This window comes from Ranitomeya imitator, chromosome 2 (genome assembly GCF_032444005.1).
Source record: "Ranitomeya imitator isolate aRanImi1 chromosome 2, aRanImi1.pri, whole genome shotgun sequence".
NCBI lineage: Eukaryota > Metazoa > Chordata > Amphibia > Anura > Dendrobatidae > Ranitomeya > Ranitomeya imitator.
In genome coordinates this window covers 37,119,612-37,138,370 of record NC_091283.1, presented here as the reverse complement: position 1 = coordinate 37,138,370, position 18,759 = coordinate 37,119,612, and the positions used below count along the sequence as shown (strand labels likewise).

Here is an 18,759-nt window from a genome sequence, read left to right as displayed (position 1 = left end):
GATTGATGTGACGGCTACATGTTTCTTCAAGTAATATAGGATGGATGTGATCTCTCCGTGTTTCTCCCAGTAATATAGGATGGATGTGATCTCTCCGTGTATCTCCCAGTAATATAGGCTGAATGTGATATCGGTGTATTTCTCCCAGTAATATAGGCTGGATGTGATCTCTGTGTGACTCTCCCAGTAATATAGGCTGAATGTGATATCTGTGTATTTCTCCCAGTAATATAGGCTGAATGTGATATCGGTGTATTTCTCCCAGCAATATAGGCTGGATGTGATCTATGTGTGACTCTCCCAGTAATATAGGCTGGATGTGATCTCTGTGTATTTCTCCCAGTAATATAGGCTGGATGTGATATCCGTGTGACTCTCCCAGTATTATAGGCTGAATGTGGTATCTGTGCATTTCTCCCAGTAATATAGGTTTAATGTGATATCTGTGTGACTCTCCCAGTAATATAGGCTGAATGTGATATCTGTGTATTTCTCCCAGTAATATAGGCTGAATGTGATCTCTGTGTGACTCTCCCAGTAATATAGGCTGGATGTGATCTCTGTGTGACTCTTCCAGTAATATAGGCTGGATGTGATCTCTGTGTGACTCTCCCAGTATTATAGGCTAAATGTGATATCTGTGTATTTCTCCCAGTAATATAGGCTGGATGTGATTTCTGTGTGACTCTCCCAGTAATATAGGCTGAATGTGATATCTGTGTATTTCTCCCAGTAATATAGGCTGGATGTGATCTCTGTGTATTTCTCCCAGTAATATAGGCTGGATGTGATCTCTGTGTGACTCTCCTAGTAATGTAGGCTGAATGTGATATCTGTGTATTTCTCCCAGTAATATAGGCTGAATGTGATATCTGTGTATTTCTCCCAGTAATATAGGCTGAATGTGATATCTGTGTGTCTCTCCCAGTAATATAGGCTGAATGTGATATCTGTGTATTTCTCCCAGTAATATAGGCTGGATATGAACTCCGTGTGTAACAAGGATGCCTCTTTTCCTTTCCATGTGATTTATCTTATCCAGATTTTTTGCTCTGCCCTCCCTGAGACTGCAGGTGCTTTAACCCCTTGCCATATTGTGGAGATCTGTTACAACCCCTTTCCTGCTACTATCTCTAAGACTGATAGAAGCGACAGCAATCGGAACCGATCGAGAGCTTGGACAAATTTGTATCAGTTTTGCAGCACTCTCAGCTAGATAAAGTACTTGTATTATGCTTATTAGGCCAAATAATTCCAAAAATGTTAGATATTGTGAGACACTTGAGCCTCCTTTCCCCTTTTTATAATTGCTGATTAGATATCTGACCTCTTATCTCACAATGGAGATCCCCCAGGACTTTATCCAGTTCTTTGGTCCGGGCACTTCTGTAATGGAGTCGATCATTTGACAGAAACTGGTCAAGACAAAGGGATATTATACAGATTATTGGGATGTGAATAAAAGTCTACCACTGCTATAATGTACACATGTAATATGGATGAATCACTGAACATAGTGTCCTATTTTGCTGGTTTTGGGTTACACGGCATTCTAGCGCATTATTTGGGAAGGAGACCATAAAGGGTTATTCCTGTCTCTACAGATGGATATTGTCAGTTGATAGAGCTTGGAAAAACAAGCACTTTTGCAATTTACTGTTAATTAAAATTTTCAGTCGTTCTTAAGATATTAACACTTTTTATATGGTTTACAGCTTGTTGCCTAGGAGTCCGACCACCGCTGCTGTGTAGCTTGTAAACACTGCATTGGAGTTAGCGAACAGTGCACTCCAGCGAGCCTGGCCGGCTTCAAAGCAATGCTTACAAGCTCAATAGAAAAGAGCCTGTAAGCTCTTTACATGTTTGGCCAACGTTGCTAAAATGACGTGGTGGTCGGTCTCCTAGGCAACCAGCTGTAAACAATAGAAAAGTGTTAATATCTCAAGAACAACTGAAGATATTAACAATGAATTGCAAAAGTGCTTATTTTTATGAGCACTTTTCAATAATTCCCATTTAGGAAGATGGGAATAACCATTTAAAGGGATTGTCCAGGACTTGCCGAAGGATAGGACTCTAATATGATATGAATGGGAGTCTGATACCTGGCACTGATCAGCTATCGGACGCCCCCTGATCTGCTATTGATCGCCTATTATAAGGAAAGTTTTGGACAAGTAATCTATCCTGTGAAATAGAATAGTAAATAACCCAGTACCAGCGTTATTACACCACCACTGTACGGATCACATCAATTGTAACCAATATACGGTATATACAGTAAAGACCAAAAGTTTGGACACACCTTCTCATTTAAAGATTTTTCTGTATTTTCATGACTATGAAAATTGTACATTCACACTGAAGGCATCAAAACTATGAATGAACACATGTGGAATTATATACTTCACAAAAAAGTGTGAAACCTGAAATTATGTCTTATATTCTAGGTTCTTCAAAGTAGCTACCTTTTGCTTTGATGACTGCTTTGCACACTCTTGGCATTCTCTTGATGAGCTTCAAGAGGTAGTCACCGGGAATGGTTTTCACTTCACAGGTGTGCCCTGTCAGATTTAATAAGTGGGATTTCTTGCCTTATAAATGGTGTTGGGATCATCAGTTGTGTTGTGCAGAAGTCTGGTGGATACACAGCTGATAGTCCTACTGAATAGACTGTTAGAATTTGTATTATGGCAAGAAAAAAGCAGCTAAGTAAAGAAAAACAAGTGGCCATCATTACTTGAAATGACGGTCAGTCAGTCCAAAAAATTGGGAAAACTTTGAAAGTGTCCCCAAGTGCAGTGGCAAAAACCATCAAGCGCTACAAAGAAACTGGCTCACATGAGGACTGCCCCAGGAAAGGAAGACCAAGAGTCACCTCTGCTTCTGAGGATAGGTTTATCTGAGTCACTAGCCTCAGAAATCGCAGGTTAACAGCAGCTCAGATTAGAGACCAGGTCAATGCCACAGAGTTCTAGCAGCAGACACATCTCTACAACAACTGTTAAGAGGAGACTTTGTGCAGCAGGCCTTCATAGTAAAATAGCTGCTAGGAAACCACTGCTAAGGAAAGGCAACAAGCAGAAGAGACTTGTTTGGGCTAAAGAACACAAGGAATGGACATTAGACCAGTGGAAATCTGTGCTTTCGTCTGATGAGTCCAAATCTGAGATCTGTGCGTCGCAGAAAAGGTGAACATATGGACTACCAGCATGGCTACCACAGCATCTTGCAGCAGCATGCTATTCCATCCGGTTTGCGCTTAGTTGGACCATCATTTATTTTTCAACAGGACAATGACCCCAAACACACCTCCAGGCTGTGTAAGGGCTATTTGACCAAGAAGGAGAGTGATGGGTGCTATGCCAGATGACCTGGCCTCCACAGTCACCAGACCTGAACCCAATCGAGATGGTTTGGGGTGAGCCGGACCGCAGAGTGAAGGCAAAAGGGCCAACAAGTGCTAAGCATCTCTGGGAACTCCTTCAAGATTGTTGGAAGACCATTCCCGGTGACTACCTCTTGAAGCTCATCAAGAGAATGCCAAGAGTGTGCAAAGCAGTCATCAAAGCAAAAGGTGGCTACTTTGAAGATCCTAGAATATAAGACATAATTTCAGTTGTTTCACACTTTTTTGTTAAGTATATAATTCCACATGTGTTAATTCATAGTTTTGATGTCTTCACTGAGAATGTACAATTTTCATAGTCATGAAAATACAGAAAAATCTTTAAATGAGAAGGTGTGTCCAAACTTTTGGTCTGTATTGTAGATGCATTCACACATAGATAGAAGCGCCAGTAGTACACTACGTATATTAAAAACAATTTCACAAATTACTGCACAATGGGTTAAAATATACAACACAGACTACAAATGATGGCGAATACACCTTTAAGGGTATGTGCACACTTTGCGGATTTCCTGCGTTTTTTGCGGTGCAGAAACGCTGCAGATCTGCAATTGATTTACAGTACAATGTAAATCAATGGCAAAAAAACGCTGTGCTGATGGTGCGGAAAATTCCATGCGGAAACGCTGCGGATTAAAAGAAGTAGCATGTCACTTCTTTTTGGCGGATCTGCAGCATTTTTGTACCCATTCCATTATAGAAATCCGCAGAGGTAAAAAAAAACCGCAGTAAATCCTCAAAAAATCCGCAGCAAATCAGCACCAAAAACGCACAAAATCCGCACAAAAAACGCGACAAATCCGCACCTGCGTTTTCTGCCAAGAGACGCAGAATCCGCACCAGAAATTCCTCAGCCTAAGGCTACTTTCACACTAGCGTCGGAATCTCCCCGTCGCAATGCGTCGGGGAGAGATTCTGACGCTAGCGTTAAACGTACTGCACAACGGAGGCAGCGGATGCATTTCTCCGGCGCATCCGCTGCCCCATTGTAAGGTGCGGGGAGGTGGGGGCGGAGTTCCGGCCGCGCATGCGCGGTCGGAAAAAGCGGTCCGTCAGGAGCAAAAAACGTTACATGTAGCGTTTTTTGCTCCCGACGGTCCGCAAAAGCACGACGCATCCGTCGCTCGACGGATGCGACGTGTGGCAATCCGTCGCAAATGCGTCGTCAATACAAGTCTATGGGGAAAAAACGCATCCTGCAAGCACTTTTGCAGGATGCGTTTTTTCTGCAAAACGACGCATTGTGACGGATTGCAGAAAACGCTAGTGTGAAAGTAGCCTAATCCGCAACATGTGCACATAGCCTTAATACCACGGGAGGAACCAGAAATGTAAGTAGATATATTCATTCTGGCCAGCAGAGGGCAGCATCCTGAGGAGGATGAATGTATACGGCACGCAGCATTGATGTATATGTTATTACACTGCGGGGCTCATTATTTAATAAACATAAATTATTAAAAAAGGAAAAAAATTACGAGACATCTCACCATGAAATCCAGACCTTCGATCTCGAAGTGGCTTTTTTCCTGCATTTGCGGGAGGCGCTGGAAGGATAGCAGGAATCCAATCTGAAGGTGATAAAAGGCCACAAATGAATGTTATTCTCTGTAAAATGCAATCTTATCAATGTCTTACTGTTTTCAAAATCTCTGCTTGCTGTCATTCCCTAGTAACGCCTACATGCAGAGGACCATGCGGGGAAGAGAAGATAAGATAGAAGACAGAGGAGCGGCCGGAGGAGCGGCCGGAGGAGCGGCGGAGAAGTATGGGGTCGGCCGAACAGAAGTGAAGAAGTCAATAAAATATATATTTTTTAAACTATTTCCTGAAGTTTTGATTTATGTTAAATTTATTCAATGCAAATCAGATTTTACAGGCGAATCTCCCAAACTCAAATTTAGGGAGATTTGCTTGATTCCAGTAGTAACCTTTTACTTCGAGGAGATGAAATGTGGTCCAGGATGGGTTCACAGACGCACGGGACAGCTTGAGGAGCCATGCCTCTGTATGTCCCTGACCTCTGCGACCACTACTCTGTGTAGCTGTGAATCCAGAACGGAGGAGATAATACCCTTACTGGAAATCAGCATGAAATACATTATACTACACTGCTGAGTCAGTGCAGCTGTGAATCCAGCACTGGAGTGAGATAATACACTTACTGGAAATCAGCATGAAATACATTATACTACACTGGTGAGCAGTGCAGCTGTGAATCCAGCACTGGAGTGAGATAATACACTTACTGGAAATCAGCATGAAATACATTATACTACACTGGTGAGCAGTGCAGCTGTGAATCCAGCACTGGGTGAGATAATACACTTACTGGAAATCAGCATAGAGAGCATTATACTTCAGTACTCAGCAGTGTAGCTGTGAATCAAGCACTGGGATGAGATAATAGACTCATACGAAGGCAGCATGAAGGACATTATACTACAGTAGTTAGCGGTGTAGTTGTTAGTCCAGCCCTGAGTTCACAGACGCACGGGACAGCTTGAGGAGCCTCTGTGTGTCCCTGACCTGTGCCACCACTACTCTGTGCCCGTTCTGTGCCGCCACTTTCTTTCCAGGGCATTTACGCCTGAGGCGCGGGCGCCCAGATGTCGCCTGTCTTATTGCATGTAGTTTTTCCTCACCAGCGGGATGTAGAGCACGCAGCAGGACGGTATCCGAACGTCCAAGGTCTCCAATTCCTTATGGGCCACGTCTGTTAGGAAGTCCGGCAGGCCCTGCATCCGGCGTTTCTCTGGCACAGGTGGACATAAAGGTGTAAGTGTAATACCGTCACTTACATTTATTGACATTTGCTTCTAGCCCATAGCTGTCTGGTCATGTTGGGAGTAGTAGTCTCCTCACAGGTCTATATAACCACAGAACGTGCCTATGATAACACTGAAAGTCCCAGAGCACATAATCTATCCATAACAACACACAGTAAGTCCAAAGCGCCCCCTAGAGGTGATGCAGAGGCAGAAAATGTATTATTTTAAGTTGTTGTTTTTTTTTAGATTTTAACTCTTTCCTGCTGCAGACACTTTTTGTTATTTCCTCCCCTTCTTTTTTATTTTTCATAGACTTAGCCGTATAAGGCCGCGGTGCACAGCTCTGTACAGAAGGGTGAACATTTCCTTTACCTTTGTATTTAGATTCCGGTATATCGATAAAATATTGATGTCGCGGCCTCAGAAATGTCACTTACTTTCATCTATGGTCGGATCTACTTGTGGCTTGACACAAAATCGCTTTTCCCTTGTGCTCTCTTCGAAATCCACCTGGGCGAAAGAAAACTTGGGCTCAGTGATACCTTAAAAGATGCTCGAAAAAAATAGGAAAACCTCATATAAATTCCTAAATTCTGTGCAGATTAATTTTCTTAACATTGCTTTATGCTGATACAGAGCTCCAAAGCCTCAGCATAGACAGATTTATAGTGTACCTGCACTTTCAGGTAACTTTCACCATTGATCCTGCATTTTTCACCAGTTTTCTCCTTTGCAGATTCAATCACTAATTTTCAGCTCTCTCTGAGCTAGTGGGTGGAGGATAGCTACGATTATGTCTCCCATACAAAGCACACACACATATATGAGGCATTCCTGCTCTCCTGTCTATGTAGCACATGTTCAGAAAACATTATACAGCAATACTGAGCTGTGTATCTGTGAATCCAGAACTTGTATCACATAAAACACTGAATATAAGGCATCATGGAGGACATTATACCACATTAACTAACACTCTATATGGATCTGAGCTCTGGAGTGAGATAAAACACTGACTAGAAAGCAGAATAGAGGATATCATACAGCAGTACCGAACAGTGTAGCTATGAATCCAACTCTAGGGTGAGATAATACGCTAACAAGAAAACCGTATGATGGACATTATACTACACCACTGAGCAGTGTAGCTGTGAATCCAGCTCAGGAGTGAGATAAAACAAGTATAAGTTAAGGACATTATACTATAATACTGAACAGTGTAGCTGTGAATACAGCACCAGAGTGAGATAATACGGTTACTGGAACTTAGCATGAAGGACATTATACTACAGTACTGAGCACTGTAGCTGTGAATCCAACATCGGGGTGAGATTAAAATTAACTTACAATAAAACAGCATAAAAAGATATTATACCACAGCAATGAGCAGTGTAGCTGTTAATCCAGGTCTGGGTTAAGATAAACAGATACTTTAAAGCAGCAGCACTGCCTTAGTGTGTCTCTGCCTCTATATCTCACTCTGCTCTTTCCTATTGCTTCCCTTCCCCTCTCCATAGACTTAATAGGCAGTTGTAATCTGATCCCTCAGGGAGCTCATAATCCTTTTTATTTTGAAAAAAAAAAGATTATAGCAATTTTTTTGAGTGAATGATGAGGGCAGATTTCTCTGATAAAATGTATTAGAAAGTTTCTCATGTTTACTTGTACTATTGATTTATGAAAAGTTTGTTGAAACGGCAGAATCCATCAAAAATAAAACTATTCTGGCTGCTTGCAGCCACTGAATACAGTCTTATCACTGAGCTCAATGTATAACAGTCTGCAGTTAGCATATTAGCTCCCCCTAGTGGTGGCTGCTGGTAGCCAGATTATTACATTATATGTCTGTCTCCATGGAGGAGAATATGGATCTAAGCGGCTAGGACCATTCTCATAACGGAGTATAGGTAAAATTAGGAACAGGAGGGTTTATATGTAGATAAAGGACCATAAGAAAGTCTCAGGATACGAACCACTTTACTGATGAGGCTGGCGATATAGTGCAGGTCACTGCTGAAAGCAGAAGCGATGCGGCTGAACAGAGTCACAGACTGCGGCAACATGCGGCAGATTTCTCCTAGGCAAACAGCATTGTACACAGTCTGCAGGAACCAAGTAGCGGAAGGAGAGAAGTAAGAGATATTCACTCCGAGACTAAACATATAGGCCCCAGCAACGGACAGGAAAGTACCTTGTACAGGGACTGCCAGTCCGTCACCTTGGTGTTACACAGGGTCATGCGCTTTAGTATCAGCTGGTGAAAGAAAAGCAGTCAGCGTATTAGTCACGGACGGTAAAAAATGGAAATAGTCCATCCGTCAGTCCCATAGAGGTGAATGGATCAGTGGAAAAGCATGCCCACCCTCGCTCCAATCACACAGTAGATCGCAGTGGTCGAGCATGCTCACCTTTGCTCCAATTACACAGGAGATCGCAGTGGTCGAGCATGCCCACCTTTGCTCCAATCACATAGGAGAGCGCAATGGTCGAGCATGCCCACCCTCACGCCAATCACACAGGAGATCACAGTGGTCGAGCATGCTCACCTTTGCTCCAATCACACAGGAGAGCGCAATGGTCGAGCATGCCCACCCTCACGCCAATCACACAGGAGATCACAGTGGTCGAGCATGCTCACCTTTGCTCCAATCACATAGGAGAGCGCAATGGTCGAGCATGCCCACCCTCACGCCAATCACACAGGAGATCACAGTGGTCGAGCATGCTCACCTTTGCTCCAATCACATAGGAGAGCGCAATGGTCGAGCATGCCCACCCTCACGCCAATCACACAGGAGATCACAGTGGTCGAGCATGCTCACCTTTGCTCCAATCACACAGGAGATCACAGTGGTCGAGCATGCCCACCTTCACTCCAATCACACAGAAGATCGCAGTGGTCGAGCATGCTTACCTTTGCTCCAATCACACAGGAGATCGCAGTGGTCGAGCATGTCCACCCTTGCTCCGACCTCACAAGAGATCGCAGTGGATGAGCATGCCCACCTTCACTCCAATCACAGGAGATCGCAGTGGTCGAGCATTCCCACCCTCGCTCCAACCACACAGGAGATCACAGTGGACGAGCATGCCCGCCTTCACTCCAATCACACAGGTGATCGCAGTGGTCGAGCATGCCCGCCTTCACTCCAATTACACAGGAGATCACAGTGGTCGAGCATGCCCACCCTTGCTCCAATCACACAGGAGATCGCAGTGGTCGAGCATGCCCACCCTAGCTCCAATCACACAGGAGATCGCAGTGGTCGAGCATGTCCACCCTTGCTCCAATCACACAGGAGATCGCAGTGGTCGAGCATGCCCACCCTCGCTCCAATCACACAGGAGATCACAGTGGTCGAGTATGCCCACCCTCGCTCCAATAACTCAGGAGATCGCAGTGGTCGAGCATGCACACCCTTGCTCCAATCACACAGGAGATCGCAGTGGTCAAGCATGCCCACCCTCGCTCCAACCACACAGGAGATCGCAGTGGTCGAGCATGCCCACCCTCGCTCCAACCATACAGGAGATCGCAGTGGTCGAGCATGCACACCCTCGCTCCAATCACACAGGAGATCGCAGTGGTCGAGCATGCCCACCCTCGCTCCAATCACACAGGAGATCACAGTGGTCGAGCATGCCCACCCTCCCTCCAATCACACAGGAGATTGCAGTGATTGAGCATGCCCACCCTCGCTCCAATCACACAGGAGATCGCAGTGGTCGAGCATGCACACCCTCGCTCCAATCACACAGTAGATCGCACTGGTCGAGCATGCTCACCTTTGCTCCAATTACACAGGAGATCGCAGTGGTCGAGCATGCTCACCTTTGCTCCAATTACACAGGAGATCGCAGTGGTCGAGCATGCTCACCTTTGCTCCAATCACATAGGAGAGCGCAATGGTCGAGCATGCCCACCCTCACGCCAATCACACAGGAGATCACAGTGGTCGAGCATGCTCACCTTTGCTCCAATCACACAGGAGAGCGCAATGGTCGAGCATGCCCACTCTCACGCCAATCACACAGGAGATCACAGTGGTCGAGCATGCTCACCTTTGCTCCAATCACACAGGAGATCACAGTGGTCGAGCATGCCCACTCTCACGCCAATCACACAGGATATCGCAGTGGTCGAGCATGCCCACCTTCACTCCAATCACACAGAAGATCGCAGTGGTCGAGCATGCTTACCTTTGCTCCAATCACACAGGAGATCACAGTGGTCAAGCATGCCCACCCTTGCTCTAACCACACAGGAGATCACAGTGGTTGAACATGCCCACCCTCGCTCCAACCACACAGGAGATCGCAGTGGTCGAGCATGCCCACCCTCGCTCCAACCATACAGGAGATCGCAGTGGTCGAGCATGCACACCCTCGCTCCAATCACACAGGAGATCGCAGTGGTCGAGCATGCCCACCCTCCCTCCAATCACACAGGAGATTGCAGTGATTGAGCATGCCCACCCTCGCTCCAATCACACAGGAGATCGCAATGGTCGAGCATGCACACCCTCGCTCCAATCACACAGTAGATCACAGTGGTCGAGCATGCTCACCTTTGCTCCAATTACACAGGAGATCGCAGTGGTCGAGCATGCTCACCTTTGCTCCAATTACACAGGAGATCGCAGTGGTCGAGCATGCTCACCTTTGCTCCAATTACACAGGAGATCGCAGTGGTCGAGCATGCTCACCTTTGCTCCAATTACACAGGAGATCGCAGTGGTCGAGCATGCTTACCTTTGCTCCAATCACACAGGATATCGCAGTGGTCGAGCATGCCCACCTTCACTCCAATCACACAGAAGATCACAGTGGTCGAGCATGCTCACCTTTGCTCCAATCACACAGGAGAGCACAATGGTCGAGCATGCCCACCCTCACGCCAATCACACAGGAGATCACAGTGGTCGAGCATGCTCACCTTTGCTCCAATCACACAGGAGAGCGCAATGGTCGAGCATGCCCACTCTCACGCCAATCACACAGGAGATCACAGTGGTCGAGCATGCCCACCTTCACTCCAATCACACAGAAGATCGCAGTGGTCGAGCATGCTTACCTTTGCTCCAATCACACAGGAGATTGCAGTGGTCGAGCATGTCCACCCTTGCTCCGACCTCACAAGAGATCGCAGTGGATGAGCATGCCCACCCTCGCTCCAACCACACAGGAGATCACAGTGGACGAGCATGCCCATCCTTGCTCCAATCACACAGGAGATCGCAGTGGTCGAGCATGCCCGCCTTCACTCCAATTACACAGGAGATCACAGTGGTCGAGCATGCCCACCCTTGCTCCAATCACACAGGAGATCGCAGTGGTCGAGCATGCCCACCCTAGCTTCAATCACACAGGAGATCGCAGTGGTCGAGCATGTCCACCCTTGCTCCAATCACACAGGAGATCGCAGTGGTCGAGCATGCCCACCCTCGCTCCAATCACACAGGAGATCACAGTGGTCGAGTATGCCCACCCTCGCTCCAATAACTCAGGAGATCGCAGTGGTCGAGCATGCACACCCTCGCTCCAATCACACAGGAGATCGCAGTGGTCAAGCATGCCCACCCTCGCTCTAACCACACAGGAGATCACAGTGGTTGAACATGCCCACCCTCGCTCCAACCACACAGGAGATCGCAGTGGTCGAGCATGCCCACGCTCGCTCCAACCATACAGGAGATCGCAGTGGTCGAGCATGCACACCCTCGCTCCAATCACACAGGAGATCGCAGTGGTCGAGCATGCCCACTGTTATGAAAGGCAATTCAGTACTACAATGGACATAGCGGTCAGAGCACATACAGTGATCTGACAATAACCCAAAATCATAGAACGAGCTCTGAGACGTGGGAACTCTGCAGACCGCAATCCCTAATCCTCTCCAAACAACACTAGAGGCAGCCGTGGATTGCGCCTAACTCTGCCTATGCAACTCGGCACAGCCTGAGAAACTAACTAGCCTGAAGATAGAAAATAAGCCTACCTTGCCTCAGAGAAATACCCCAAAGGAAAAGGCAGCCCCCCACAAATAATGACTGTGAGTAAGATGAAAAGACAAACGTAGAGATGAAATAGATTCAGCAAAGTGAGGCCCGACTTTCTTAACAGATCGAGGATAGAAAAGGTAACTTTGCAGTCTACACAAAACCCTAAAGAAAACCACGCAAAGGGGGCAAAAAGACCCTCCGTACCGAACTAACGGCACGGAGGTACACCCTTTGCGTCCCAGAGCTTCCAGCAACAAATTAGACAAGCTGGACAGAAAAAAAAGCAAACAAATAGCAAAGAAGAACTTAGCTATGCAGAGCAGCAGGCCACAGGAATGATCCAGGGAAAAGCAAGTCCAACACTGGAACATTGACAGGAAGCCAGGATCAAAACATTAGGTGGAGTTAAGTAGAGAAGCACCTAACGACCTCACCAGATCACCTGAGGGAGGAAACTCAGAAGCTGCAGTACCACTTCCCTCCACCAACAGAAGCTCACAGAGAGAATCAGCCGAAGTACCACTTGTGACCACAGGAGGGAGCTCTGCCACAGAATTCACAACAGTACCCCCCCTTGAGGAGGGGTCACCGAACCCTCACCAGAGCCCCCAGGCCGACCAGGATGAGCCACATGAAAGGCACGAACAAGATCGGGAGCATGAACATCAGAGGCAAAAACCCAGGGATTATCTTCCTGAGCATAACCCTTCCATTTAACCAGATACTGGAGTTTCCGTCTAGAAACACGAGAATCCAAAATCTTCTCCACAATATACTCCAATTCCCCCTCCACCAAAACCAGGGCAGGAGGATCAACAGATGGAACCATAGGTGCCACGTATCTCCGCAACAATGACCTATGGAATACGTTATGTATGGAAAAAGAATCTGGAAGGGTCAGACGAAAAGGCACAGGATTAAGAACCTCAGAAATCCTATACGGACCAATGAAACGAGGTTTAAACTTAGGAGAGGAAACCTTCATAGGAATATGACGAGAAGATAACCAAACCAGATCCCCAACACGAAGTCGGGGACCCACACGGCGTCTGCGATTAGCGAAACGTTGAGCCTTCTCCTGGGACAAGGTCAAATTGTCCACTACATGAGTCCAAATCTGCTGCAACCTGTCCACCACAGTATCCACACCAGGACAGTCCGAAGACTCAACCTGTCCTGAAGAGAAACGAGGATGGAACCCAGAATTGCAGAAAAATGGCGAAACCAAGGTAGCCGAGCTGGCCCGATTATTAAGGGCGAACTCAGCCAAAGGCAAAAAGGACACCCAGTCATCCTGATCGGCAGAAACAAAGCATCTCAGATATGTTTCCAAGGTCTGATTGGTTCGTTCGGTCTGGCCATTAGTCTGAGGATGGAAAGCCGAGGAAAAAGACAAGTCAATGCCCATCCTAGCACAAAAGGCTCGCCAAAACCTCGAAACAAACTGGGAACCTCTGTCAGAAACGATATTCTCTGGAATGCCATGTAAACGAACCACATGCTGGAAGAACAATGGCACCAAATCAGAGGAGGAAGGTAATTTAGACAAGGGTACCAAATGGACCATCTTAGAAAAGCGATCACAGACCACCCAAACGACTGACATCTTTTGAGAAACGGGAAGATCAGAAATAAAATCCATAGAGATATGTGTCCAAGGCCTCTTCGGGACCGGCAAGGGCAAAAGCAACCCACTGGCACGAGAACAGCAGGGCTTAGCCCGAGCACAAATCCCACAGGACTGCACAAAAACACGCACATCCCGCGACAGAGACGGCCACCAAAAGGATCTAGCCACCAACTCTCTGGTACCAAAGATTCCAGGATGACCAGCCAACACCGAACAATGAACCTCAGAGACAAACAGTCTCTCTGCTGGACAACGATCAGGTTTATTAGCCTGAAATTTTTGCAGCACCCGCCGCAAATCAGGGGAGATGGCAGACACAATTATTCCTTCCTTGAGGATACCCGCCGGCTCAGACAAACCCGGAGAGTCGGGCACAAAACTCCTAGACAGAGCATCCGCCTTCACATTTTTAGAGCCCGGAAGGTACGAAATCACAAAGTCAAAACGGGCAAAAAACAGCGACCAACGAGCCTGTCTAGGATTCAACCGCTTAGCAGACTCAAGATAAGTCAAGTTCTTATGATCAGTCAATACCACCACGCGATGCTTAGCTCCTTCAAGCCAATGACGCCACTCCTCGAATGCCCACTTCATGGCCAGCAACTCTCGGTTGCCCACATCATAATTTCGCTCAGCAGGCGAAAACTTCCTGGAAAAAAAAGCGCATGGTTTCATCACTGAGCAATCAGAACCTCTCTGCGACAAAACAGCCCCTGCTCCAATCTCAGAAGCATCAAACTCGACCTGGAACGGAAGAGAAACATCTGGTTGACACAACACAGGGGCAGAAGAAGAACGACGCTTCAAGTCTTGAAAAGCTTCCACAGCAGCAGAAGACCAATTGACCAAATCAGCACCCTTCTTGGTCAAATCGGTCAATGGTTTGGCAATACTAGAAAAATTGCAGATGAAGCGACGATAAAAATTAGCAAAGCCCAGGAACTTTTGCAGACTTTTCAGAGATGTCGGCTGAGTCCAATCATGGATGGCTTGGACCTTAACAGGATCCATCTCGATAGTAGAAGGGGAAAAGATGAACCCCAAAAATGAAACCTTCTGCACACCAAAGAGACACTTTGATCCCTTCACAAACAAAGAATTAGCACGCAGGACCTGAAAAACTGTTCTGACCTGCTTCACATGAGACTCCCAATCATCCGAGAAGATCAAAATGTCATCCAAGTATACAATCAGGAATTTATCCAGGTACTCTCGGAAGATGTCATGCATAAAGGACTGAAACACTGATGGAGCATTGGCAAGTCCGAATGGCATCACTAGATACTCAAAATGACCCTCGGGCGTATTAAATGCAGTTTTCCATTCATCTCCTCGCCTGATTCTCACCAGATTATATGCACCACGAAGATCTATCTTGGTGAACCAACTAGCCCCCTTAATCCGAGCAAACAAATCAGATAACAATGGCAAGGGGTACTGAAATTTAACCGTGATCTTATTTAGAAGGCGGTAATCTATACAAGGTCTCAGCGAACCATCCTTCTTGGCTACAAAAAAGAACCCTGCTCCTAATGGTGACGATGACGGGCGAATATGCCCCTTCTCCAGGGATTCCTTCACATAACTGCGCATAGCGGCGTGCTCAGGCACGGATAAATTAAACAGTTGACCTTTTGGGAATTTACTACCAGGAATCAAATTGATAGCACAATCACAATCCCTATGCGGAGGTAGGGCATCGGACTTGGGCTCATCAAATACATCCCGGTAATCAGACAAGAACTCTGGAACCTCAGAAGGGGTGGAAGACGAAATTGACAGAAATGGAACATCACCATGTACCCCCTGACAACCCCAGCTGGACACCGACATGGATTTCCAATCTAATACTGGATTATGGGCTTGTAGCCATGGCAACCCCAACACGACCACATCATGCAGATTATGCAACCCCAGAAAGCGAATAACCTCCTGATGTGCAGGAGCCATGCACATGGTCAGCTGGGTCCAGTACTGAGGCTTATTCTTGGCCAAAGGCGTGGCATCAATTCCTCTCAATGGAATAGGACACTGCAAGGGCTCTAAGAGAAACCCACAACGCTTAGCATACTCCAAGTCCATCAAATTCAGGGCAGCGCCTGAATCCACAAATGCCATGACAGAATACGATGACAAAGAGCAGATCAAGGTAACGGACAGAAGAAATTTTGACTGTACCGTACCAATGGTGGCAGACCTAGCGAACCGCTTAGTGCGCTTAGGACAATCAGAGATAGCATGAGTGGAATCACCACAGTAGAAACACAGCCCATTCAGACGTCTGTGTTCTTGCCGTTTAACTCTGGTCAAAGTCCTATCGCACTGCATAGGCTCAGGTTTAAGCTCAGGTAATACCGCCAAATGGTGCACAGATTTACGCTCACGCAAGCGTCGACCGATCTGAATGGCCAAAGACATAGACTCATTCAAACCAGCAGGCATAGGAATTCCCACCATGACATCCTTAAGGGCTTCAGAGAGACCCTTTCTGAACATAGCTGCCAGCGCAGATTCATTCCATTGAGTGAGCACGGACCACTTTCTAAATTTCTGACAATATACCTCTATCTCATCCTGACCCTGACAAAGAGCCAGCAAATTTTTCTCTGCCTGATCCACTGAATTAGGTTCATCGTACAGCAATCCGAGCGCCAGGAAAAACGCATCGATATTACTCAATGCAGGATCTCCTGGCGCAAGAGAAAATGCCCAGTCCTGAGGGTCGCCGCGCAAAAAAGAAATAACAATCAAAACCTGTTGAACTGGATCACCAGAGGAGCGAGGTTTCAAGGCCAGAAATAATTTACAATTATTTTTGAAACTCAGAAACTTAGTTCTATCTCCAAAAAACAAATCAGGAATAGGAATTCTTGGTTCCAACATAGCTTTCTGATCAATAGTGTCTTGAATCTTTTGTACTCTTGCCGAGAGCTGATCCACAAATGAAGACAGACTTCTAATGTCCATCGCTACACCTGTGTACTGAACCACCCAAATGTCTAGGGGAAAAAAAAGGCAAAACACAGTGCAAAGAAAAAAAAATGGTCTCAGAACTTCTTTTTTCCCTCTATTGAGAATCATTAGTACTTTTGGCTTCCTGTACTGTTATGAAAGGCAATTCAGTACTACAATGGACATAGCGGTCAGAGCACATACAGTGATCTGACAATAACCCAAAATCATAGAACGAGCTCTGAGACGTGGGAACTCTGCAGACCGCAATCCCTAATCCTCTCCAAACAACACTAGAAGCAGCCGTGGATTGCGCCTAACTCTGCCTATGCAACTCGGCACAGCCTGAGAAACTAACTAGCCTGAAGATAGAAAATAAGCCTACCTTGCCTCAGAGAAATACCCCAAAGGAAAAGGCAGCCCCCCACAAATAATGACTGTGAGTTAAGATGAAAAGACAAACGTAGAGATGAAATAGATTCAGCAAAGTGAGGCCCGACTTTCTTAACAGATCGAGGATAGAAAAGGTAACTTTGCGGTCTACACAAAACCCTAAAGAAAACCACGCAAAGGGGGCAAAAAGACCCTCAGTACCGAACTAACGGCATGGAGGTACACCCTTTGCGTCCCAGAGCTTCCAGCAACAAATTAGACAAGCTGGACAGAAAAAAAAGCAAACAAATAGCAAAGAAGAACTTAGCTATGCAGAGCAGCAGGCCACAGGAATGATCCAGGGAAAAGCAAGTCCAACACTGGAACATTGACAGGAAGCCAGGATCAAAGCATTAGGTGGAGTTAAGTAGAGAAGCACCTAACGACCTCACCAGATCACCTGAGGGAGGAAACTCAGAAGTCGCAGTACCACTTCCCTCCACCAACAGAAGCTCACAGAGAGAATCAGCCGAAGTACCACTTGTGACCACAGGAGGGAGCTCTGCCACAGAATTCACAACAGCCCACCCTCGCTCCAATCACACAGGAGATTGCAGTGATTGAGCATGCCCACTCTCGCTCCAATCACACAGGAGATCGCAGTGGTCGAGCATGCACACCCTCGCTCCAATCACACAGTAGATCGCAGTGGTCGAGCATGCTCACCTTTGCTCCAATTACACAGGAGATCGCAGTGGTCGAGCATGCTCACCTTTGCTCCAATCACATAGGAGAGCGCAATGGTCGAGCATGCCCACCCTCACGCCAATCACACAGGAGATCACAGTGGTCGAGCATGCTCACCTTTGCTCCAATCACACAAGAGAGCGCAATGGTCGAGCATGCCCACTCTCACGCCAATCACACAGAAGATCACAGTGGTCGAGCATGGTTACCTTTGTTCCAATCACACAGGAGATCGCAGTGGTCGAGCATGTCCACCCTTGCTCCGACCTCACAAGAGATCGCAGTGGATGAGCATGCCCACCTTCACTCCAATCACAGGAGATCGCAGTGGTCGAGCATTCCCACCCTCGCTCCAACCACACAGGAGATCACAGTGGACGAGCTGTTATGTTTGCTAATGACAGGTGTTATGAAGGCAATCCAGAAACACAGTGTGCTTAGCGATCAGAGCGCACACAGTGATCTGACAAATACCCAAAAATACAAGAACGAGCTCTGAGACGTGGAAACTCTGTAGACTGCACACCTGATCCTATCCTAAACACAACTAAAAGCGGCTGTGGATTGCGCCTAACAACTACCTAGGCAACTCGGCACAGCCTAAGAAACTAGCTAGCCTGAAGATAGAAAAATAGGCCTGACTTGCCCCAGAGAAATTCCCCAAAGGAAAAGGCAGCCCCCCTCATATAATGACTGTGAGTAAGAAGAAAAGACAAAACGTAGGGATGAAATAGATTCAGCAAAGTGGGGCCCGATATTCTAGGACAGAGCGAGGACAGTAAAGCGAACTTTGCAGTCTACAAAAAACCCTAAAGCAAAACCACGCAAAGGGGGCAAAAAAAACCCACCGTGCCGAACTAACGGCACGGCGGT

The 18,759-nt window shown here is 46.7% G+C and overlaps 1 protein-coding gene across 1 annotated transcript in view; it reads right to left on the bottom strand.

The window, feature by feature from the left end:
• Positions 1 to 18,759, bottom strand: part of MSH5 (mutS homolog 5) — a 74,718-nt gene that overhangs the window by 31,709 nt on the left and 24,250 nt on the right. Inside the window, exons 11-16 of the mRNA XM_069755449.1 lie at positions 8,375 to 8,437; positions 8,157 to 8,285; positions 6,621 to 6,693; positions 6,058 to 6,167; positions 4,903 to 4,983; positions 1,328 to 1,415 (exon numbers count right to left, since the gene is read on the bottom strand). Coding sequence (XP_069611550.1) covers positions 1,328 to 1,415; positions 4,903 to 4,983; positions 6,058 to 6,167; positions 6,621 to 6,693; positions 8,157 to 8,285; positions 8,375 to 8,437 — 544 coding nt within the window. The remainder of the gene's footprint in view (positions 1 to 1,327; positions 1,416 to 4,902; positions 4,984 to 6,057; positions 6,168 to 6,620; positions 6,694 to 8,156; positions 8,286 to 8,374; positions 8,438 to 18,759) is intronic.